This window comes from Strigops habroptila, chromosome 7, assembly GCF_004027225.2.
Source record: "Strigops habroptila isolate Jane chromosome 7, bStrHab1.2.pri, whole genome shotgun sequence".
Lineage (NCBI taxonomy): Eukaryota > Metazoa > Chordata > Aves > Psittaciformes > Psittacidae > Strigops > Strigops habroptila.
This window is the reverse complement of record NC_044283.2, coordinates 40,222,113-40,247,954: the sequence shown is the minus strand read 5'-3', so window position 1 is coordinate 40,247,954 and position 25,842 is coordinate 40,222,113. Positions and strand designations below refer to the sequence as shown.

The following is a 25,842-nucleotide window of genomic DNA, read 5'->3' as shown; positions in this document are numbered from 1 at the left end:
TCAATTTATCTATTCTCACTGCTGTGCAGAGATGGAAATTCTCTTACCAAACTCTGCGTAAGGGGAATATGTATGCATCCATAGTTTGTAATTCTGGGAAGTTTACACAGGAAAGCTAACTGGAAGTGATAACAAAGTGCTTTCTGGTTTTACTGAGAATGGGATTTGATCTGAAATGTTGCATTAAACACAGAAAACTTCTGGGAAAGAAAGAATAACACAACATTCTTATTGGTGGTTTTAGAGGGGCAAAAAGAGCTTGCAAGTATTGTGTATGAAAACCAATACATTGATGTGTATGAATTAGTACTATCCTGCATAAAAATGAAGATGCTGAGTGTGTAAAATGACTGCACAGACTTACGACTGCAGAATCACTGTTCGAGACAGGCCACTTTGAAAACAGCTTGTTGCACTCACTTTTTTTTGATATAAAGGGATTTTCATTAAAGCCATTTATGTTGGAAGCTCTTCTGCAGTCCTCCCAGCATTTCTTTGCATAAGAAGCATTTTCTGGTGTCCTCTAAGGTAAATGCAAATACATTACATAGTGCTTTAAATAGTTTATGATGCAGTTTATTTTTCTGTTTATTTCCAGAAGAGATATGTACCCTTGTAATTGCAGAAACTTTTCCTGAAGATTCAGGACTTTTCACATGCACAGCAACAAATGAACATGGTTCAGTAACAAGCAGTGCACAACTAACTGTCTGCTCAGGTACGTGATGAAGGGAAAGAAGAATTTTTAATCATAGATCTTAGATAATTAATTTACCTGTGAAGTTATCAGTCTGCTTCCCTCATAGAAAAGGGCTGCTGTAAGACAGGGATTTTGTGGACCTCAGAGCATTCATATAAAGCAAACTGAATGTTTTTATTGGCCCATTTCCTAGTTGAATATCTTTATTCATGTAAAATACAATTTTAAAGTGCCTTCCACAAGCCTGACATATTTTTAATCAGTAACATTCTGAGACTAGCTGGTAGCAAAGGCAGAATGAAAGCAGATGAAATTATGCTACCAAAGGTGGCATATGCCTTTTGTAAAATAGAAAACTGTGATATGATATGTTTAGTTTTGTAACATGTTTACATACATATCGCAGTGGAATGCACTCATCCGGCTGCCATTGCAAACATACCATGTGTACATACCTCCTTCAGCATTTTTAAATGATTTGTTCTTAAATGATGCTGAGACTCCAGGAAGAGGAAATGCTGTTTCAGGCTGCTGTTGTCAGTACTTGCCAATCTCACTTAGTGGCTGGATTCCAGAAATAGATTTGGAGGGATCCGTAAGGTTCCTTATTGTGCTTTTTTGCATGGGGCAAAGTCAGAAAATGAATAGCCAGTCATGTGTCTAATTCAGCATAAATTAGCAACAGGAGGTCTAGAAAAATGTTCACACAGAGCCAAAGAGATCTCACCTGTAACAAGCTGAAAATGCAGCATGTGTGTACCATGTACCGTGTACATTGTCTATGACTTGTCAGAGACACATTGTTTTTGATTCCTTTTAGCCAACTCAGAAAACTCTACTCATGAATCAGTGGCAAGAGAATCCAACAGTGATTTCCATCATTTCCCACCAGTTCCTCCAGTTGAAATTAGCTCTCTTGAGCTTCCTCCTAAGAAACATACAGAGACTCATCAAACAAACAACACCGAGCTGAGATCTAGTGGGATGGCCCATCAACTGCAGCTCAATTCGTCTGAGGAAAAAACAAATGGTGTCCATCCCATTCATGGAGTAAATGGAATGATTAACAGCAAGCCAAATGGTGATAAATCCATCCCACCTCCAGCTGTCTTGCTTTCACCCACAAAGGAGCCACCACCTGTGCTTGCCAAACCAAAGCTGTGAGTATTTTTTTATTGTTTTCTTGTTGGGTTTTTTGTTTCCTATAAACTTAATATTTGTCAAAAGCAAATTTTTTCTGTGGAACCCATTCAGTGTTAGACAATGGACAATGATGGTGTCCATCCCTTAGACAATCTTCTTACTTCCGTGATTTATGCCCCAAAGAGCTGAATGCAAGAGAGAACTGTGTTCTTTCTCATACTGCTACATCAAAGGGAAGTACATTATATATAACACATTCTGTAGAAAGATTTAAGATAAAGTCACCAAAAAGAAGTGGTAGGGCTGTTGCTCTGCACTTTTTGTTCTTAGTCACTGTATCTGACTGTCACAGTGGCCTGAGATTCTTGCATGCTATTCCTGTTTCAACACTAGTTAGCGATCTTTATTCTGAATGTTCTTGGTTTTGTGTAGTCGGTGGATATGCAGGTGTGTAATGTTTGTATTATTTCTTACATTCTGTTTTTATATAATATGTAACTGATTCTGCTGTCAGCCAGATTATAATGGCTCTTCTATAACTATAATCTGAAAATGAAAAGCTCAAGGAGAGGAGAGAAGTAAGTGGAAAAAAACAGTAATATTTTTACCTTATGTTAGTGGTAATACTTTACTTATGCAAGAGCGATCTCATGCTGACTGTTAACTTACAGCTTGATTTTAGCATTGCACAGACTTCTCTTTTCCATCTCCCTCAAGAATTTTTGGAGTGTGACAATGGAACAAAATTGCTATTTTCTTTTATTTGCACCAATAATTAGAAGGGCTTATTAATTGTAAAATGTGTTTAAAAAGAAGCAGGAAATATGGTCTTCAAGCTTAACAAGGTCATTTGCTTAATTACATGTTTTCACAGGATAACTTGCAAAATATAAGAATACTGTTCTTGTACCAATCATGCTGATTTTAAATGCACAAAAACACATTCTTGAGGCAGCAAGTCAACAGGGTTCCCTCTCTACACTCACCACTTTTTTCTTTTTGTTGCTCTTTGTCATTCTAATCAGTCTCTGACAGCTGTAGAAGAGAAGGAGGAGTGGGAGAGGTAGAAAGACTGAGTGGTGGAATTACAATATATATGGTTGTGATTGCATGTATGGAAGGGAGGATGCTGAGGATGATGCGTGATGTGGAGTGAGCCAGGTGGTCCTGTACCCAGCACATCTGCTGCAAGTCTCATTTGTGAAGAAAGGGGATAGCATCTCCAGCAAAGCAGCAAAAAGCAAATTTCACCTCAGAGCTTGCTTTTCCAGAAGTGAAGTTGCCCTAGATAAAGGAAAGAAGGCTAATAATCTTCCCATTGTATAATGTTCACTGCTACTTGTGCAAAATTTGTTCTGTTCTTAAACATAGAGACATAATATAAATAGAGCGGAACATTGTATATAATGTTGTGAGGGGGATGCTATTACTAGAATGCTTTCAGTTGCTTATGTCCAAATGGATGACCTTGGAATCCCTAGGGCGATTGCACTTGAGTCCTATGTTTTGCCATTAACAACACTTGATGTGCGAGAGCCTGATCTTCATTGCAGTCAAGATACATGTTTTGCTTGGCCAAAGCCACTGTAAGTCTATGCTGCTGTCAGAAATGGAAATCTTGCCTTCCCTTCAGCCAAGTGTTTTGCTCCCAAGCATAATGATAGTGTAAGAAAGGGAAAGGGTGCTAACAGGAGGAAGAAAAGGAATGTCTGGCTGCAGAGACTTGAAATGAGCTTTCAGCATTTGGGAAACTGCATCCCAGGTCAAAGCTAACAAAATAATTGCATTAAAATTAGCTAAGTAGTAAAGTAGCTATCTCAGCCATGAGAGTGATACCTCTTGAAGAGAGCTCACCTTGTCAGAGTTTTATCTGTCCATGAAGTATTAGAATTTGATGATAGAAGCAGCATATATTAGCAATGATATAACAGCAAACATGTTTATTGTAACATTTTTTAAAATTATTTAGACACTTAAAGTAATGTTGGCTGTGTGGAAAGCCTGAAGCTTCTGAATCTCAGTAGTGAGCATTATTTTTGATGAAGACCGACTCTGGTTTTAAATTTCCTGAAGAACCTCTTTTCTTTTCAAGCTTATCTTAACTCATAAATTACTTAACAGGTTTATCCGTGAACTCCGTGAAAATAGTTTATTCAGCCAACACTGAAAGTAATTGCAAAGGGTTGGGAATGATGGACTGTTTTTTGTTTAGTGTTGTTTATAATTATTGCTGTTGTTATTGTTATGTTATTATTGTTGTTGTTATTTTAACTCGAAGGAGAGACTGAGTACCTTCTTGAAGTACGAAATACATTTGCACTTTGGCAATGCAGCTGTAACCAACACCTATAAAGTAATGATTTACCACAATTCAGTCCAATGCAAGAGCTGGCATGCTACAGAGTTACTGTAGTTGTTTTCTGGATTGAAAAGTCTTTTTAAAGTCCTACAAAATGCTCAGTTTGTGGTTACAGACATTCAAGTAATCCTTAAGTAATGATATTAGTTGTTGTCTTAGTCTGCTGCTAGCAATATTTAAAACAGATTTTAATGTGATAGTGTCCAGAAATTTCTGGGAAAAATATCTATAGACTTAACGGGGAAAGCAGTCAATAGCAGATATTTTTTGACAAGGAATTTAGAGAACAATAACGCTAAATATTTAGAGGCACAATATTTTACCATGCATTGTTCGCAAGATGAGTTTATGTAGACAAGAGAGGAAGAACTGTTGAACTGAGACAAAAACCCCCCAGATTTCTGTAATTCAGATCCCTGCTGCTGTGACCTATTTGCGGAGGTTGAGCTACTAGTGTGCATTGGACTTTTCCAGGCAATATTGGTGTAATACACAGATGAGCTTTCAGAAGTCTCCCCACAAATGTATAGTATCTTCAGATACTTAGCACTTACTTGCCTAATTTTGAGAGATGAAATATTAATTTCAGTGTGTATGTGAAAGTGCTGCCTTAAACCCCTCTTAATACTCAGTCTGAACGCCTGCAAAAAAGGCAGGATGCTGTTCAGTAGAACTATATTAACATGCCTATGGTTTACTAGCAACAAATATATATAAGAATAGAGGATTCTATGTGAAAATATACTCAGATTTAGGGGTTTGTCTCCATTTTCTCAGGCTATTTTCTTATGCAAAAGTTGCAAATCCTGAGAAGGAACAAGAAGTATGCCTCATGGCACTCCTGTGAGCTGAATGCGGTAGATTAGGTTAGTTTAAACCAAGATGTTAACTGACATTTCTTAGTGATCTTAGGTCACTGTGAAAAATCCTGAGACCACCGAGAGATGGAAGAGAGGAAATAGGAAGTGTTAGGAAATACAGGTTGAAAGTCTCATCTCACTGTTTTAAAGAATTAAGGGACTGTTGTTATTTTTTACCAAAAAAAGAGATAAATCAATGGACAAAGTTTCTGAGCATTTTTTGGTGTATTAGATTGATGTTTGCAGGTAGGAGAGAGAAAAAGTAACACACGCAATAGGATGTTGCACCTGTAGAGACAGCAACCTGTTAAAAAAGTATGCAAGGACAACCAGTGAGAGGACTAGAATCAAAAATATCAGTCTCTTTTCTTCAAGTTATGATGATGCTAAATCCAAATCTTCCTACAAATCTTTAAGCTGTTCTATCTTTATATCCTTCTGACTGAAAGAGCACTTCTGAAAGCATGGCTCTTTCCTAGACAACTACAGACAATTTAGGCACCAGTTTTCTTGTGAGAAAGAAGACCCAAGTTTGCTGAGAAAACTAGATTGGCTGTACTTAGTATGTTAAAAAATTAAGCTTAAATATATAATACTGTGTGAAAATGTCGTAATTGAGTTGTATCAAGTTATATCTGCTCTAATGGAGCTGTATGAACTTGTGGAAATATAAAACTACCCCAGTTCCACCTTGAAATTCTGTAACTACTGATCAGATGGATCAGATGCTGCATGTTAATGATCCATTTGCTTGTATTATCCTAAGTTCAGTTTTATGAGACATTTCTAATTCTAGTGACATTCATTTAGACACAGTCACACGAAGAGGTGTCAATAATTTCTTTCATATTCCTCAAAATAGTCACAAATAACCTGAATATTGAAATGATGTGATGGTCAGTCTGCTGCTAAGGGCAGCCCGCTCAGGCAGTAGAATGTCACTTTTTCCCTCAGTTCCTCAGGTGACCTTAGTCAAAACCGAAGAAGAGCTAGTAACTTGGAATTGTAAATAAAAACGATGACTCAGGTTTTTGTACATGTTCTGCTTTCAGTGACTTCAATTGCCTATTTCAGACCAAGGAATAGCATGATCCAAAGACGGTAGCAGTTATTGCTGAGAAATTTCCGTTTTACCAATGCCTTCATTAACATAGTGTTAAAGGGTAATTGTAAGTGACCTGCAAGCCTTTTAAAATCTGCAGCAATAGAAGTCCGAATCTCTTTGTAACAATCGATATCAACAAGAAAGGTTAAAGGTAGGTGAGAAATATATTTTCTAGGGGTTTTCTATCTCTTTTGGCACTGATGTTTTCTGACCTTTGTTAGGTGGAGACAACTAACAGTACATCCTGCTTATGTAGAAGCTAATCAGTATTTTACACGACAAGTCAAACATCCTTGAGTCAGTTATAAAATATGTGGAGTGTGTGTGCCACCAGCATGATATTCACCCAGGACTTTGGTGGTTTTTTCAGGTTTTTATTTTACACTGAAAATATGCCACGTTATAGGATTGAGATGAAACATTTTGACTTTTAAAACATTTTTGTTGTTTTTAATTTCTTTCCTTCTCACTGAAATAAATGATGAATTTAATACTTGGAAATGATGAAGCAAAGCAAATCCAAGTGTTCAGTTCTTCTAATATGCAACATTATCTGAGAATTTCTCAGTGTGGTTTTTGGATACAGAGTTCCTGTAGAAATGTTCAAGGACTCTCTTAGTATCATAGGACAGAGTTCTGAAACTGATTTAAATGCTTGCGTGTATGCTAATCTTTGCAGACTAATCATCATATGTACTTACTCCATATTTACATGGCTTTGGAGATGACATGCAACCCCATTTGCTTTGCTGTTGTTTCATCCCTGAACTCATAATTACCCAGTCTACACATAATTTTGAAAATGTAAAAATATAATCTTCTGCTGGCTAGAAGGAGAAAGGGACATGAGAAGTGATACAGGGGCTTTTTTTGCACTACTTTTCTTTTGCTCTGCCTCAGAGCAGAAAAATCCATTTTCCAGGACTTCTCACTTTGGCTGTAGCAGGTAGATGCTGAAGCTTCAAAATGAAGACAGATGGTGTTCATCGTTTGCGTTTGGTTTCTCTCTCTAAACTGATTTCTGGTTACCATAATCTAGTTCTAAATTTTTTTAGTTCCTAACAGCTGTCACTTGAGCTAAATACTAAGAAAAAGCTGCATGTTTAGTTATTGACCATGAAAAGGTCCAAAAATCATGCTCACTTTTTTACCAAGGGAGGAGGGGGGACTTTTCACACTTCATATGATACCTGCAACACAAACCAATAATATGCTTGTGCAAACAAATATATTTTTTGGTGACTGAAGAATAACTGAAGCCAAATTGATCAGATCTACAAGTTATCTGTTTCTCATGTGACTGTGAAAACGCTAAACTCACAGGCATATTTCGGAGGTCGCAGGTCCGAGAATATGTAAAACATCTGGCGGATGCAATGACATGTCAGAAAATAGTTCTACATAAATTTCTTTGAGGTTACCACTAGCTGTCAGGATTCAGCAAAGATTTGAAGACTGTCTATAAGATTACAACCTATGAAATAATGTGAAATATAATAAGGAAAATAACAAGAGTCAGATGAGAAAAACATGCTTGCAAATGAAAGTATAATCAAAATAACCTTTTGATTTGTGGACTCTTTACTCCCCAGTCCTCTGTGGGACTGAGTGTCTGTATTTTTGCCTGGTTCATACAGTTGATAAATATTAATCCACTGTAAGTATGCTGATTTGACATCCAGAGAATGATGGCAGCAGCTGAAAAATGTATTCAGGAAAATGGGTAGAATGCCACTAAAATCTGTTTTATATTTTCAGTAACATATGTCTTCTGCCTCTATTAGAGACTTTTACAAATTAATTTCCAGAAAATAGTTGAAGGATATAACCTATGCTTAAAAACCAGACATGTCCAAAACTGAGTGAAGAAGCTTACAAAGTTAAAATTGCATGGTGAAGTTCACAACAATTTAAATATTGGTATTTTTAGTACATTAGTACTGAAAAGTTGCAAATATTTAGTGTTCTCTCTCTGTCATTCATCTCATTAAAGTCAATTCAGTACAAGAGGTAGTAGTTTACTCAAATCCTTTTGCAGTTGTTGATATATTTCTGCAGTGAAAAATGGCAATGGGAAAAGAGTAATAACAATCCAGAGGAAAAATTTCTCTTGCTTAGATTACTGCATGAAAAATCTTTGGCTTAAGAATTTAGAAAGTGCAATTAGTGGAAAGAGTTTCTTTACATTTCTGTTTTTAAAGTACTTTTGTTAAAATTAATAGGAAAAAAAAAAGTTAGACTGGAGGTTGAAGTTACTTTTCATTCATTCCCTTTCCCTCACTTGCTGTCACTCATGTGCCCTTGCTCACACTTGCTCTTGCCTTCTCTTTGTCTCCCCCCACTTCTTTCATTCTGACGAAAATCCTTCACAGTTCTGATAGATGACCCACTACTAGCATAAGGTTCATCAATTCAGGATAAGAACTGTTTTGTGTTAGTAGCACTGTTGTTTTCACGAGGCCTGAAAGGCTTCTTAGCAGAGACAGAGGAGATACTCGCAGTCTGTTTTCCATTTCAAATACAGTAATGTAAGAGTTAATGTAGAAACTCCTTTTCTTGTCTGTGAGTTCTGCTAATAGTGCAACTGTTGCACTAGCTTCCTGCTTGGAGAAATTAAATATTTAGATCATGACAGATGTATAAAATACAGATAAAATTACTTAAGTTCCCAGTGGGTGAAAGCTTGAAGGGACAGGGTAGAAGTCTGAATTTTTAATTCAAAAATTCTTACCAAAGAGGTTTCATTAAAGAAACTATGGAAAATATTCCTAGTGAACTTATAAGTTCTTCCTTGTAGTATCAAATGGTTATGGTCTGCTTTAATGGTACTGACATTACAAGGCCATTCCAGGAATGACTGTGTTATCAACATCGTTAGAGTTTGAATAAGTAAGTAATTTTGTGCTGATTTGAGTGGGAATTGTGATATGTTTCTCTGTTAATCCCACCTACAGTGTTCTCCCGTAATCCTGTTCTTTTTTGATGTTCTGATGTTCACTTTGTACAATTGCTTATAACTTCTCTATATCTTAATACTACATTTTTAATATATGCCTGTGAAACAGTTAATGTGTTGGCCTTCTAAAATAAATGAATCTGTACTTTCAGCTTTGGAATTGCTTATATTTTATGGCAATTCCCTAATAATAATAAAAAACCCCTATCATATGGCAGCTATAAACTCTACTGCCTTCTTGGAACTCCCATATAGTAATTAAGACTTTGGTAAAAGCAAATCTCACTCTACACTCCATGCAGATCTGGATATGATCCCAATGTACATACACAAAAGTATACCAGCAGTTCCCATTTCATTGAATAGCAAGTGAGACATTCGCTTGTTGATAAACTGGCTGTTTCACCCAAGGAACTGCCATTCAAATGGCAAGCCAATGATAATTTGTGAATGTAACAGATGTAAGTTTAACATGCCAAATCTTGATTCCAGTTTTAAACATATGTACATAGAGGTATAAAAATATTAGGAACGTATCTGAACATGCAAGTGGTCTGTGGGATAATATTTAAAATTTCTCAGTGATTGTAGAAGGATGCTTTCTCGTTATGTAATTTTCTGCTTATTATGCTGGTGCTAAAGACTGGCCTGCAATCTGGAAGAAAATACTCTTCTGTAATCTCGTATGTGTGCAGTGTATGTGCCAAACATTAAAAGGTGGTAAAATCTTATGGTAATTTATCTGAGTTTATCTCATGAACTTTCATAAAGTACCTTGCCAGTGAATGCATTGTGCAAGTCCTTTGGTATTTCCCCGCTTTCCTATCTGTACCTATTTCCTTTTTATATTTCCACCTGTAGCTGATTTCTTAAACTAAGGATTTCTTTTTTTATATATTTGTGTTGGCAATTGCAGTCCAGTGTTATTATATTTTTAATTTGGAAGAGAAAGATGGAAGTAAACAAACTTCAGTAAGCTTAAAGCCTCTAGAATCCTAATGAGAACCTGCATTCAGAGTACTTGAATGCTACCTCTTTCTAGTTCAGCTTCTATAACATGAACTGGGTAAGCATATCTTGCATCTCTGCAGAATCTTCTCGGGTGTTCAAGAATAGCAATAGGTATGCAAATGGTGATCTGGTTGAAGAACCCAACTTTGTGGTTCAGTAGCAGTTTATTTCTCCGTGGTAGCTGAATAAATCAGAGCATCAAGAGCACATGCAGTTCCAAAAGGCAAAGCAGAATGGCATGGATTGCTGCTGTTGTAGTTTAGGGAAAGTTTCCTGAATGTCAGGTAGCACGCTGACTTTGAGAAGAATGACTTAGTAATGAAATACTTGCGGAGAGAAAGCTCAACCAGCCTCAAGTGACAACTGCTTCATTGCAGTAGTTGGTTTCTGGTTTTGCCTGAAGGACGGAGGTATTTTTATTTTCCACCTTTCTGAATTCTGTAGTAACATTTTCTGCTGTGGCCCTTTAAAAAGAAAAATGCTTTTCATTTTGTTATTAAATATTCAAAACCTACAATACTGAAATGGCAAGCATTACTGGAAAAGTCTGGTTTTATTTTCTGACAACTGATTGCAATTAATATGCATGTTTGGAGCATTGTTAAAGTTCAGTAAATTTTCATAACTACTTACAGAATAAAATTGTCACTGTAGATTACACGGAAGTGAGAAGTCCTCTTAAGTGCTTCATTTTATCTTTTATCATTATTAATTTTCATGGTATGTTAAATACTTAGGGAAATAGTTGTCATATTGGCTTAGATGTTATTGGCTTGCTAAAATTGCTTAGAATTTTGAGTTGGATAGACTTCAACTTTTGTTTACTTTTATAATGCTCACTGGGAATTAAACTCTTCCTCCCTAAAGTAATATAGGATAAACAGTGTTTTCTGTTAGAAACAGAAATTCACAACTACCCTTTTAGCCCCCTTACTACTCATGTTTACTTAACCCTCCACAGAGTCTAAAATGGACTTCAGTGACATTTGCAGACTTTGTTATCTAGTATATTCTTGTCTGAGTGAAACTGCCAAGTCAGCCCATGAAGTCCGAACTGTGTGCCTTCAGCTTCCATTAAAACACATAAACATGGTGCTGATTATCAGCAAACACCACAGAAATGTGCATAAAATACTCCATGTGCATAAACGTCCTATCCATATCCATAGCCATTAAGATCATGTAATAAGTCTCATTCCGGCTTTATCAAAATCACAGCAGATTTTGATGATGTGCCACAGCAAGGGACTGATTGTTCTGCATAAAAAACACCTGCCTCAAAACAAAATATTGGGGGGGGGGAGGGAGGGAGTTATAAATGTCCAGAATTATAAATGTCCAGCCTGACTGTTGCTGTAGTATAGGTAAATGTATCTTCTTTTGTTTTCCTAGGGCATGTGTTCATGTAGATGAGAGACCAAGAATTGATAACTTTAATTAAGACATCAGAGATGTTTAAGCCACAGAGATAAGACTGGAGTTCTAATGCTGCTGTGTGTACTTTTTGCTCTGTCCAATTCACATTTCCTATATAAATTCTTGTCCCTGGTGGTAGAAAAACAAAAGACACAAGAGAACTTGCGTTTTTCCATCATTAATTCACAGGATTTCATAGTTGACTGTAGTTGCAGTACAGTGTTTTATTGGAGAAAGCTACAGACATGAATTTTTGGATTTGATATTGTCCAAACATAATTCATAATTTCATTACAACATGAAGTGCTAAATATTCTCACAATATTCCCAGGCTGAGGAAAATTGAAGGAGAAAATCCCTCTGTTCTTGGTTAAGTGTAGAAACAGATAAAACAGCTTACTAGAGATACTGCTGAATTATCAGCAGCTAAGTGAAGTATTCCACAATATTTTCATGGCTAAGGTAAATATTTAAATTCTAATGACTCTGTGTTTCATTAAGGAAAAACCTGTAAAGCAATGGATAGTCCAGCTTGTTCTTGCACTCAGAATATTCCATGGCTAGCTACCATGGCTTCTATAAACAAGCATGTTACTTGTTCAAGTTTCCATGTTGTTTACTATCACATTTGTTGCAGGCACTGTCTGGCAGGGGATTCCATTTTTTGTCAGCCCTCTTACAGTGGGGGTATTAGCATCTCTTTTAAGGCTCTCAGCTGTAAAGAGAAGACAGTTGTTAAGAAGTGTAGGACTATTATAGGAGAGTCATGTTTTGTCCTCGATAGAGTAATTTCTGACAAGTTACCAGCATACAAATGGTTCTACAGCAGGACAATTCCATGAGAAAAACTCAGCTGTGAATTTCATTTCAGTTTAACCTGAGTCAGGGATAGAAGTTACCCAACACAGAGTTAATATTCTGTGCTGATTGGTAAAGGGGTATGTTAAATATGCCTGTCAATTCTCTGTCAGTATTAAAAAGATACTGAAGGAGGCTCTACATTGCCTTGCCATGTATTGTTCTACTGCCAGAAGGAAAAGTGAGTTCATGCTAGCAAGTTACTGACAAAAAATGTGAAAGACAGAACTAAATCATCTTCATTTAGGGTATGTAGCTGCTTTTCATAAATTTGTCAAACTGGAACTCAGAAGGTTTGAAAATTTGGATTTAAGACATGCTTTTGAAAATGAGCATGAGAACTTAAAATACTGATATATAGGTATTTTGCTTGATTACTGCCTGTACAATCTGCAAGAAATGTTGTGGGACATAAAGTATAGTTCATCAAAAGTAGTGCAAGGACAAGGAAAAGGTTTTGGTTTTTTTTGTTTTTTAAAGTAAGCATAAAATATATGAGTGGATGAGCTACCCAGGCTTTGATGTAGCTGGGTTTTTATATGAGGTTTGTTCTGCCAGTTCTGAGCAGGAGAGAGCAGGCATGTCAAATCCTTTTCCAAACAAGCCTCTCTGATTTCTGCCAGAGAACCAGCCTTTCTAAAGCAAGACAAAGTTAACCCTTATTTAAGAAAAAAATAGCCTTATGTAACTTGAAAGAAGGAAACATTGGAGCTCACTGGAATGATGCTTCTAACAATATACATGGATTTAGGCCATTAAATAAATGATGCCATTGTTTCCAAAATGAGAGAAGGCCAATCCAGAACAAACTTTCAAGTCACTAGAGCAAATGATAATTTCACAAAACATCATTTAACTTTTCTGAAAAAATATTTAAAAAGTCAGCAATTAATGAATTTTTGTAGCTGACCTCCCCTCCCACAAATTTACTGGTAAAATGTGAGGTAGATAAATGTGTTTATATTCTTTTACTACTACCATACAATTAATACTGGTATAAGTAATGGCATAAGCAGTAAAACTTAGAAAATACTTTCCTCTCTGTAATAAATATTGGCATAGTATGTTATATCCTTTCTTTATGGCCAACAAAATTCAGAACAAAAGAACAGCTTAGAAAGATGAAATCTGATCCTCCTAAAAAGGCAAGCACATAGTAAGACCCCCAGCTGAAGCCACATCTAAATCCCAGTTTATACTTAAACAGTGAAAGAGCAAGCTCTGGACTGCCAAGCCTGATCAGGCGATCTTTGGAGGGAAACATTTAGAATCCGTGCTCTGGATGATATTCTGCAAAGCTTTACAGACAGACATTAAAATGTAATAACAGATAAGTACTAGTATGATTTTTAGTGTCTTGTGAAACCAATGACTGGGGATTTGGACAACATAAATGTAACTTATTAAAGGAAATATTAAGGATAGGAAATAGCTGTTTGTATTCAACTTGTTGCATACCACTTGTATGTTTATGTACCCATGGAATGTTTCAGAAAAACATTGGGAAACTACATCAACTTTTTGCCAACGGAAAATGCAGTACAGCATTATTTAAGGACAGAATACCATTTTTAAGAGTCCAGATTTCAGACAGTAACTTTATCAGCTTTGTATGTAGGCTGTTGGTTGTTGACCTTGCTGAAAATATGTAGCAATTTCTCTGTACCCATTTGCTTTTGCGTGTATGGGAATCCATATGCTTCTAAACATAGTGACCGGTTCTAAGTATTGCTTTTATACCACCTAGTATCCTCCATAAATCAGAATTGATTTCTAGATATGGTCAAAGGATTTGTCATAAGCGGTCAGAAAACAGTTGGTTTACAACCCAACTATTTTACGTCTTTAATTTGTGGTTAGGAGAAGGGTTATTCACTTGAACTTCAGGAAAAATGAACAAGAGAGAAATATTCTGTCTAAAAAGAGAAGTATTATAAACATAGAATATTGAGTATTCTACCTCTGATATAAATGCAAAAACAATTCTGAGAAGACAAAGGTATTTTTGTGAGTTTTGCTTTAGTAATCAATGTCAAACTTTACAAATATCCAAAACATGAACTTTCAGATCCCCATTTTCGTTTGCAATTACTTGACTCTGATTTTCTCTGGCTTTACTGGCAAATATCCACGTAATACCCTATGTGTGTGTAGCTTCTTGGAAAAGATTTTAAAACACAGTAATACTGTAGCTTATTTTAGCCAGACATTGAAATGGATTTTGTTCTTACTTGATATTCCAAAATCCTTTTCTTTTTTTGGTTGGAAAGGGATAGACTTTTATAAGACCCTTTGAAATAAGCTATATATGTTAAAGTGAAAGTAAGGAGAAGGAAGTTTTCAGATACCAGTCATTTAATCTCTTCTGAATATTTGCAGAGCATAGTAATTATCAGTAAGTTCCCAAAAGATACTTTGGTCTTGTGCTGATTGGAGTAGAACCCAGCTAACATTCATTACCAGTCCTCAGAGCCATGATATTACATACACCTTCTAGAATGTGTAAGTAATAGGGTTATCAAATCCTTTATTTTATGAAGAAAAAATATCTAAAATAAAAATTGGTTAGGTCTATGGTTATGATAGTGGGTAAGAGTGTATGCAGATGTGTGTGTAGGTTCCTGTGATAATCCTTTTAAAAGTTTCCTTCAATTAAATATATTTTCTAGTACTCAAGAGGAAACCTCAGTCTTATCAGTATAGAAATAATGTATGATAGTAATTGCACTAGGTATGTGATATGCTGAATGTGAGTTCACTTTTGATTTTGTGATATTTACCTGGAAAATACTTTTGCTGTCACTTTGGTTTGTTACATTTGGGTTTGTTGTTGTTGTTGTTGCTCTCGTTTTCCTCTTATTTGACAGCTGTGATGAACATACATCCCTGAAGCTGGTCCCAGGTTTACTGATGGAATAGATGATACAGCATACTGCTGCTTCAAGAGTATTAGGATGTTGTGCCCCTCGAATTCTTCACAGATTCACAATTATTAACACTTGACCTTTGTCTCCTGGCTTCGATTGCCAAGAACTGTGTACAACTGCGTCCTCAACATCACTGTCTTCCAGCAGCAAATCTGGGGAACCCACTATCTCTCCACTGGAGTAGACGCACTGTCAATTTGGCTGTACAGTTGATGGATGAAGAGACCTACCAAGCTAAGACCCAGCCAGACTTGTTCCATAAAACTATCAAAAATCACTATATATTTTTTTTTCTCCTTTGCTCTAGTACAGGAAAACACTAGTTCCAGACTGAGAGACTGTTAGTTGCTGTAACTGCATGAGTTAGATTCATTCTGTATGTAGGAGGAAACTTGAGCATCATTTAGAAGTCTGACACTTCTTTTGACACTTCACATGAGGTTTTCACAGCTCACTTCATTTGCTCAATTAAGCTTTGTCATCTGTTTATCTTTGGTATGTCTTGAGTGTGAGTCTCTCTGGTTTCACAAGGTCGCTCAGAGGTCAGTCTTCACACAATCTGTTAGAAGTCAGTTCGTAGTCATCTAATCTAAGCTTGCTGGATGATAATTTTTTTAATAACATTATTTATGACAAAATAAGGCTGCCAAAGCAGTGATAGCGCATTTGCAATTTCTGCAGTGAGCCTACATTATGTTGAGTTTTTTGGCAGTGCATAGTTGAAAGGTCATGTTTATATGAGAATATTCTTAAACAATGCAGAAAAAAAAACCCTATAGCTCTAGATGCAAACTTCATTTGATACACTCTTGTTTTACAGAACTGCCAAAAGATGTTTCAGGTAAAGTAAAGCTGTCCCTTTAAAACTGGTTTGTTCAGCTCAGTCAGTTTGAGACAGCCTGCCAAAGCAAGGCAGGTTGCTCCAAATCACTGTAAACATGCTTGGGGAAGGAGAGAAGACAGTAGTTGTTTCTTGACCAATTAATTACACACTGTCAGCTACTATTTTTAGTGGGTGGTTGTAATAACCTGATGACCCACAAATACTCCATGGAAAGCTTACAAAAGTATTCTGTTTCAAGAATGTTTTTACTGTACACTGTACAGCTTTGTTCTTTCATAGCATGTTTAATGCTAAGAATAATTTCAGATCAAGAGATTTTGATTGTAGCAAGTGAAGGAGATGCTTTTAAACTAACTGTAGCAAACCTATTTTTCTTAGATGGCTGGGAGCCTGAGAGGTTTCTGGCCTTCTGTTGCTTACATTGCTTTTTTTCATAGGCTTTTTGGATTCTCAGTAGTAGATAATATTAGCGATCCACACTCCAGGAGGCCTCTTCTGCTCTGGCCTACTTTCAACGTGCCAGTACTGAAAGATGTGAGAGGATTACTTTAGGCTGTGGTTTCATGCATGCACTTTCAACAAGCGTAAGTCAACGCTGCTGTCAGCCTGTTCTGGCCTCCCCTCAGCCAGCCTAGCCCCATGGGCTGCTTCCCTTGGAGCAGAGAAAAACTTAGCCTAGGATGCCGTGCTAGGTGAAAAGTAGGAAATGCAGCAGGTGCAGCAGGTACCTGCATAAATGCTTGTGCTGGCATTGAGGGGAGGAAGGAAAAAAACGGTTCTTAACAGCAGTAATGCCAACTTAAAACATCTGTGGGTGAACCTGTGGCTTCAGAAGCCTGCTCTTCCAGTGACAGTGCCCTCCTGCTCAGTGACTCTACTGGGAGAAATGTTTTAGTTGCTTTCGGTTTTTGTTTGTTTCATGATAGTGCAGTGTAAGAGTTTTAGCTTAACAGAAAGGACTTTTGGCCCAGGATCTATATCCATGAGCTCATGTGCTCCTTCTATTGCTGTTTATAGAGTCCCTTAAGGTCTGGTAACTGAAAAGATAAAGCTGTTATAATGAGTATCCCATAAAATCAGACTCCAAAGAAACACCTGCAATTGATTCATACTCTGTTAGTGAGTTCCATCCCACGCTTCGGCAAAAATATGAGGAATATTCACTCATTTGGAAAGAAGGAGAGTTGTAGAAATTTCCACAGGGACTGGGCAGTGTAATAGCGCTATTCCTTTCCCCTGTTGTCCTGTGCTGTTCTTTTTCTGTCTATCCCCTGTCCTGTCCCCCTCCTCTCAGTTCTTCTCTCTTCAAACATAGTAGCCTCTCCCCAAATTCCTTCCATTTTTCCACTGTTTACTCAAAGCCAGTTAACCCCCTAACTATGAAAATTAGCAAATACAGATCTCCTTCAGGGTGAATTTATCTTTCCTTCTGTCATGCAGTGATAACGCTGTTGGGAATCTTGCATTGTGTACTTTTAGTATCAGTTATTGATTTTAAAATTTCTCTAATGCAACTGTGAATTTTGCTTCATAGGTCACCTAGTAACTGATTTGGGAGAGATGAATCAAAAATAAATTGTGTGTCTCTGAAGTGACAGAAATAAATGTCATTTAACAAAAATGCTATTTCTGTCACCCGAGAGTTGAATTGCACAAACAACTGTATGAGCGGAGAGATGGGAAACTGTAGCAGTGGTGCCTAGAGGGATGAAGAAGTGACTGAATAGGAGGGGAAAGACAAATTCCTAAAATTACTGATGAAAAATGTTTCTGTTCTACTTAAAGTTTCCATTCTCTGTCCCCAGCTGCATGTTCAGCTCCATCAGGTTTTGCCAAGACCAGTTGTGTGCCTGAGACACAGAAAACCCTTTACAATGCAATGAAAGCATTATCATCTATGAACATGATACATCATAATAATTCATACAGAATTATGATGATTTTGAAGCCAGAGAGACACTTCACAAGTTTTGTCACTGTTTTCAATTAAGGCAAATCAATATTATGTAAGGCATCAGATTGTAAGGCAAAAATTCTAACAGTACAAACAAAGTAAAATAGTTGAAGTACTCAAAAACCATGGCAAATGTTACCTTTCCCAGCTCTTGATCAAAAGCCTGGTGCATATGCAAAAATACTTGGATTTTTATTTATTTTCTTTATTTTTTTCATTGTTAGCAGTCAAAATTCCACCACCAGGGATTTGTTTCGTTTCAGCATCAGACACCAGTATGCGATATCCTGAGCTTTTGAGGCCAGTGGCACAAATGGGTCTGCGTCTGGTTTTTCTGATCATAGCTCCAGTTTTGGAAACAAAGTACCAATTTTTTTTTTTTAATTGTATATGTACAATTGCATGTAGTGTTTATATTAGCACTTAGTCTAAACATCCATACAAATGGTTGTAGGGTGTCTGTGCCTGGTGCACTGTGCCCATGTGCACTGTTACAAACTGTATGCTGCAGTGGATTTTTCTTAATTTAAAGGTATGAACCTAAATGTGTTTGTTCACACAAAGCAAAAAAGTAGGACTATAAATACGCTGCTACAATAGCTTTCTTTTACTGAAGCGGCAATGAAAAAAAGGATTTTCCTGGGCAGATGAAAAACGCTAGGTGCTCCAGACAGAACAACCGAGCATTTCGGAATGAATTATACTAACTTGTTGAACCAGACTCCTCTCCCTGTGGGCATGTATTTGTTTGCATATATTTATCAATCTGCTTGGAAACAGAAGGAAGAACACTCATGCATTGCCTTTTAGAGAAGAATCTGAATGGACTTTTTAATTGCATAAGGAAAAAAGCATCCTAGGGAAGATTGTGGCCACTTACTGTAAACTAGAAAGAGGCTCTAAAGGCTCTTCTTCCCACTGATTTTCACACAGCCTGAGTTGTTAGTTTGTCTTTCCTTTAGATAATTCCAAGCTCCGGTTTAACAGTGAAGCATACTGTAATTCTCTGTCTCCTCGTTTAACCTCCCTAAGGGAGGTAATTCAGGAAGCCCATACTTTCTTGTAGTTTCTTGATTGTCAGGCTATTTTAGTTCTTTATTTTTACTCAAGACCACCCATGAAGCACTTTAAACTTAATCTGATTGCTAGGACTTGTAACAACAAGTTCAAATGCTTCCAGGCTTAAAACAGTTCTCAAACTAATAGGTCACTTACTACATTCAATATTTTAGTAGCCAAGTTCTCAGGAAAAACAATGATTTGTTAAAGTTATGATCTCATGACCTCAAAATCAGGTTAAGTCTGATGTTAACAGTGGTACTTTGCAGAGTACAGGTCTAGCTAGCAAGCACCACACAGAGCAATTACAGCTATTGACAAACTACTGGGCTTCTTTTCCTTTGTACAAACTCTTTGCCCAACAAAAACTGTTCCAGCATTTGACATAAAGCAAATGCTTATCAGTCACTATGAAAGAGGTTGCTTATAAAGAAGCACGGGTTGTTCATGCTGCTCAATGCACACAAAGACAGCTATATTAGGAGGCCATTTGTGCATCATCTCCTATGTGGTTAATAAGGGGGGAAGCTCTCCCAGGAGTTTTTTCAGATTCTTGCTGTGCAGAACCCAGGAGCACTTCAGTGTCCAGGTACCCCATGAAACCATTTTATTATTTTATCTCATGGGAAGACTGATGATGTACCATCCCTTCTTCTCAAATTTTATTTTCACATCAAGGACCTGATTTTCTGACTTTCCATTTTCTTTTGATGTCCTTGCAAATCAATGCTATTGGTCATTTGGTAATTTCAGGTTGCTTATAGCTCCCACTCTTACCACTCTGAACTGAAAACCAAAATACCAGTACCTTAGATATATAACTTTAGCTAGATAAGTTTAGCATAGCTTATACCTCTCCTTCAAACAGTAATCATGTCAAAAGCAAAAATATTTATGAAAATAATGAATTTGTTATCCACATTTTCCATAATGAGGAAAATGTCAGTGTATGTTCTTTCAAGAATACATTCAGGTTTTAGAAATATGCCCTTTTCATTTAAAGCTCACTTTCATTTTGTGAAAAGTATATTAAGTAACTAGAATGACACTTCCACTATTTTTGCTTATTTATGCTTCCTTTCTAGTTAATCTGACATAACCTACACATTCGAAATGAGGCTGGTGCCCATCTTTATTTATTGTGAATGTCTGCTTGTATCTTCCAAGCATGAAGATTTAAAGCAAGGCTGCTTGTTTTCTATGGCTATTACAATATCTTGGCAGGAGGTTGAAAGCCTTGGGAAGATTTTGACCAATCTGTACCAACCTCTTTTCAGTGAAAGCAGTCATTCGCTTTCACCCACTATCTAGGAGATTGTCAAAGCTGGTAGAACATTTTAATAAGGAACAATGCCAAACTACAAATTGGTGGAATTGGGTAACTAGGGAATAACACAGTTTGTAAAAAACCCTCCACATTTTGATTTGTTAAGACTTTACAAAATGATCTGCAAATTTACATTACACACAAATTGTAGATTTTTATTACAAATGGCCTTTATAAACATAACATACCATGATGATTTTCCTCTCTATGCTTTCATTGTTCGTTTTCAGGGCTACCACAGTCTCACTACCATAATCTGTGTAGCATTTGATTTATTTTCTTGTACTTCCCTTTTACTTTTCCCCCAGACTTGTTCTCTATACTAGGGATCAAGAAACAGTTCAGACAGAAAATTATGAATCTGAGCTCCGGGGGAGTTCAGAGATGGGCTTTAGTTTCAGCCCATATATAATAATGACTAAAATCTCCTTCAGCTCTTTTTCTTTGGTTTTTTTTTTTAAAAAACCAAAACCAAACCAACAAAAACTCCAAACCAACCAGCAAACATTATGTAGCTCAGCCACAAGGTGGGAAAGGAAGAAAGCTTGAGCTTACGTCAGACAGACAACTTCACAATTAAAGAGACAGAGCTCCTGAAGGAAGAAACTAAACAAGACAAGTGTTTGACAGTGTCCTGCAGGATATCAAGATCAACATCATATCAATCTATGTTCTGGGCCGAGTATGAAGCAATATCGCTGAAATTTATTTGTGGTCAGAATTACTCTCATGAACTGGCCCAGCATCATGGTTTAGTCTTAGTATATCCTGACGGATTCTTTGCCAAGTAGTTAGAAAGGCTTGGGGAAGCTCTTGAAAGCCTTTCAAGATTGCTTCCCTCCTACCCCATCCCTTCCTTTGCAATGAGACATAACCTGTCTCATGGAAATTTAGCCAGACTGCCTCATGGGTCTCTTGGTCCAGTGACTTGAAGCTGAGGTAACTGTGGTTTAGATTAAAGGCAGTTGCACACAAATGAGCCTAGTTGCATGGCTGAGTGATATTTTTTGAGTTGAGATGAGCACTCTCAAACACAATTGTATGTTTTAATTCATTAGTGTATTCAGTAAGGGTGGATTATAGAAACAAGAGCCTCAAGAGTGACTCTTTCCAGGTGGCGCCTTCTGTTGCCTTATGCATCTGGCATTTCCAGACCTTGCAATGGGACTGCAGAAGGACAGAGCTGGTGGTGCTGGGTGGGTGGAATGGCAATCATGTATGTTGGGAGGTTTCTCTCAGCCAGTATAGTTAGCAATGCACTCCCAAAGTGAAGGTCATTGCCAGTGAGAAAACTTTGTTCAAGCAGGTGGGAGAGTGCAAATTACCTCTCCTCCCTGCAACAGAAATGCAGAAACCAGGCTGTCTTGCCAAGCAGGAATCTGCTTCTACTCCTTGGACTGCTAGTTGGAAGATTCAAGAGGGAATGCGACCGTTGTGCTGCCCGCATTTCTAAAATCCCACTGATGTCTTGTATAAACAACAAAAAAATAGTATCTGCTAGTCTCATAGCCCTTTTTTTGCTATCCGTACAAAGAAGAACTTGAAAGGTATTGTTTATTGTTGTTAGGGAATAGCATAGAATGTTTAAATTCATATTTGTCTTCAAATGCTATTCATATCTGTCTCCCAAGTGTTATATATGTGCTGTTGTAATCTTGATGTGCTCTGTTGTTTTCAAAAGTTCTTCTGAGTTCTCACCAACATCAACATTGATGTATTCATGTATTATCCACCTCTCTGGTTTTGATTTGTGAATTCAATATATGATTAGTAACCTCTAATGTTTTTTAGGTAAACTATTCTACGCCTTTTTAGGTGGGACTGCAAGATCTAATGGAGCATGTGTGCCCTTGCTGTCAGAGGGGCTTTTTTTAACTTTGAGAAGTAGAAGAGGGGGAACTTGTATCAATATAGAAAGAAAAAAGGGTAAGAGAAGCATACTCGGATTCAGAAATTACCTGGCTTTCTTAACTGGGTGAAGTTCTGTCCTCTCGGTGAAATACCTGTAACCTGCTACTCAGGCAACTTGCTGTCATTTGAATTTCATGTTTTCTTCTAAAAGCATTTTAGATATTCTCATTTTGCATTATTTGTCCAGTCTTTTTATGTGTGAAAGTTTAATTTGTGACTCTCCTCATCTGCAGTCTGATACCACATATGGCCTAAGGAGATACATGGCAGAATTTAGTATCTTCGTATGATTTTCAGGGTGTAGTTTGTTGACTGGCTCATGCTGCATCAAGGGCCGTATTTTACTGTGAAAAGCAAAAACCTGTCTTTCCCAACCCCATCTTATGTCTTCTTCCCTGTGAAGGCACCAGCAATCACGCAGCCACATGGTGAGCTGAATTAGGTAGCTGATATGGTTGAAAATATGCGGGGAAAAAAGGTCCCAAACTTTACTACCCTTTCAGTGTTGGCCCAAATTTAGTTCAGCTTAAACTAACAGTGAAACTGCATCCTTAGTGTGGAAGGCGGCTTCGGCACACCTTTGGTAAAAATCCTTTAAATGTTACTCGTGGTGCAAACAGCAAAGGGATTGTTGAAATATCTACCTGTATGAGATATGACTGACTGTCCTGTGCAGTGGTACAGAAGGCTCACTAGCAATGCTTCATAGTAACATTTATTGTGTTGATTCTGACATGACTCCCTATGGAATAAAAATCTCGACACTGATTAATGTCTTGAAAGGTTTCCAGGAATTCTTTAAAACTTTGCACAGTACAAGAAATTGTACCTAAAAATTTAACCAAAATATATATTAGAAGGAAAGAAATGGGGAGAGAAACAGCTTAGAATTTCCCATTTTATTTTGGGTGGTTGTTTTCTGCCTAATTCATGGATGTTGTCATGCACGTGTTACATTATTATGTGAAAGATTTATTGATCTTCACGTAAGTCTCTTTGGACTTATTGAAAGGTAACATTGTTCAACCAATCTAAAATATTACACCAGACGTTCAGAGTAGCACAATCTGTTTTCCGTAGTATGACTATGTCTAACTTCACTCCTTAAAGTTGTTTGTTTTCTAGAGCACTTTCATACTTGGAGGATATTTTTTGAAGTTACACTATCGGTATGGATCCACAGAATTCTTTCTTTGCATTTCCATGTGCTCTATAATGAATTCCATCTGTGGTTTATCTATATTAGTATTGATTTTCTAGCTATACTAGCTTATGTCTGTCCTCTGCCTTACTGACCCTGAAATCAACCAAATTGATGGGCATACAGCCAATTTCAGATGGCATTTGGTTAGTTTACTCCCTTTTAAAGTAGTTTAGGAAATGTAACTCAAATATTTCTGTTATTTGACAAGCCTGTTTAACTTTTCCAATTGCACCCCCTTTACTCTGAATTTCCTCCTCCTTAATATTTTCCAGTTCTAGAGAAAGGGATTAGAAATATACCTGACCTTTAGCTATTATCATTGTACTTTTCTGTCCAAATTTCTAGTTTTGTTTGTCCAGCTATGGTTTGGTTGTTGGGGGGTTTTTTTCCCCTAATCCTGTACGTATTTGTTCTTTGTACTACTGTATATTTGTCTTTTAAGACATAGTTATATAACCCTGGCACATAGCCTAACTCATAATTACTTTAAAGGGAATTAGAGTGTGCAAGGGATGCAAGATCAGGAGTTTGGAGAATGGTCTGGTGGAGTTGCCTTTTTTTCCCTGTACAATGAGTATTTATCTTAAACAATTTTCATGACTCTTGGAAACTTACTTCACTTCGTCTGAGCTAATATGTGTTCCATTAGCATTTTTTGGCCTGAAGCCAGTTGATTCCTTCAGGCTTTGTCGAAGTGTGGGTTGCTTTTATTTTTTTCTTTGGTTTGGTTTTGGTTTGATTAGGGGGGGTGGGGGAATTTTTTTTGGTTTGTTCTGTTGTGGGTTTTTTTTCTTTTACCAGTTCTCTCTCTGAAGTGATTCAGCTTTGATTTAGTGGCTATTGCGATGTTGGCTTTCAGTGGCTTTTAGTCTCCTAGAGCAGTGACTAGTATTGCAGCTCCTTGCTTCAAAAGTCCAGACCTTTATGTTGTTTTCTTGCAGAGTGTATGGGATGCTGTCCAGGCAATATCTGATTAAAGTAGGGTAAGAAAGTACATTTAGTGATCAGGCTTATTGTATTTTTTGAGAATTACATCCCAGGCCATGCATTAAACCATACCATCACTAATACCGTTCTGCTGGCAGTATTATTTAGGGCACGTTTTTCTCATCGCTTACTGGGAGATTTAAAAACCCCATTGTATTACCTTTTACATACACATGGGACTGTTTCCTCACTTCACTGTGTGTTGTGTTCTTTGGAATGTGTATTTAAGTAAAGGAAGCTATACAGGACTTCTTAGAAGAACGAGCCAGGAAATAGCGATGTAAATAAATCAGGCAAACAGGCAGAGCTTTTTGAAAGTCCTAATAAAACGTGAGCTGGTGTAATTATCTAGCTGACTGTGTCCAGAAAAGAATTGCATATTTTTCTCTAGGGTGGTCTGAGAGGGACAAAAGGTCCTTAAAGTGAAAGAATATTCAAGGAAAAGAAAGTAACTTACGATAGCAGTGAGACAGAGTGCCTTGCGTACCAGTGGAACAGGCCAGCCAGCAGCGAGGGGAGGTTGTTCAGCAAATAGTTCAGAGGTCAGTAGCTGCTCTAGACTTTCCTCCTTTATTCATTGAAAAGGTAAGATTCATTTTGATGTGGTTTATTTTCTGTTTCTGGGGTAGTTCAAACACGTTTTTTGTTTTTGTGTACACTACCCTCTAAGTACTGTGGCATAAATTACACTTTGTTTTGAAGATGCAAATGTATATTGCGACAAACTTCAGATTAGTCACAGGTGACATCTGTTGTAATAAGAGCAGCAGAGGGAGAATAATCAAACTGGGGAATTTCCCTTTCCGATTCTACTGCCTTTCTAAGAATTAAAGTCCTGAGTTGTTCTTCCCTTTGGGATATGCCTTATGAGATCCTGAGAAAACACATTGGTACAGGTAGTCAAGTGGCCATGGTTGAGACACCTCTTGGTAGAAATTTGTTCATGTTTGTGCATGGCTTACCCTAAATTGATTCCAGTTGCCCCATTTTTAGAGATGCTGAACTGCTGCTTAAAACTGGTTCTGCGAAAGTTAATTGAGGGAATTCAGCCTTGTGTCATCAAACTTTAAGCTGTGTTACATCTGGATTGCTGTTCAGTTACTTTATAGCAGCATGCCCCATTAATAAACAGTGCACGTACTCAGTGAAGATCTGAAATATGTTTCTTGCATTATAAATAAAATATTAAATAAGATGTAGAAAAAATATATTTTATTATAT

The 25,842-nt window shown here is 37.1% G+C and overlaps 1 protein-coding gene across 4 annotated transcripts in view; it reads left to right on the top strand.

The window, feature by feature from the left end:
* PALLD (palladin, cytoskeletal associated protein) overlaps window positions 1-25,842 on the top strand; it is a 145,097-nt gene that overhangs the window by 36,426 nt on the left and 82,829 nt on the right. For all 4 annotated transcript variants that reach the window (XM_030491855.1, XM_030491854.2, XM_030491853.1 and 1 more), the window contains exons 8-9: window positions 599-718; window positions 1,521-1,860. In XM_030491855.1, coding sequence (XP_030347715.1) covers window positions 599-718; window positions 1,521-1,860 — 460 coding nt within the window. The remainder of the gene's footprint in view (window positions 1-598; window positions 719-1,520; window positions 1,861-25,842) is intronic.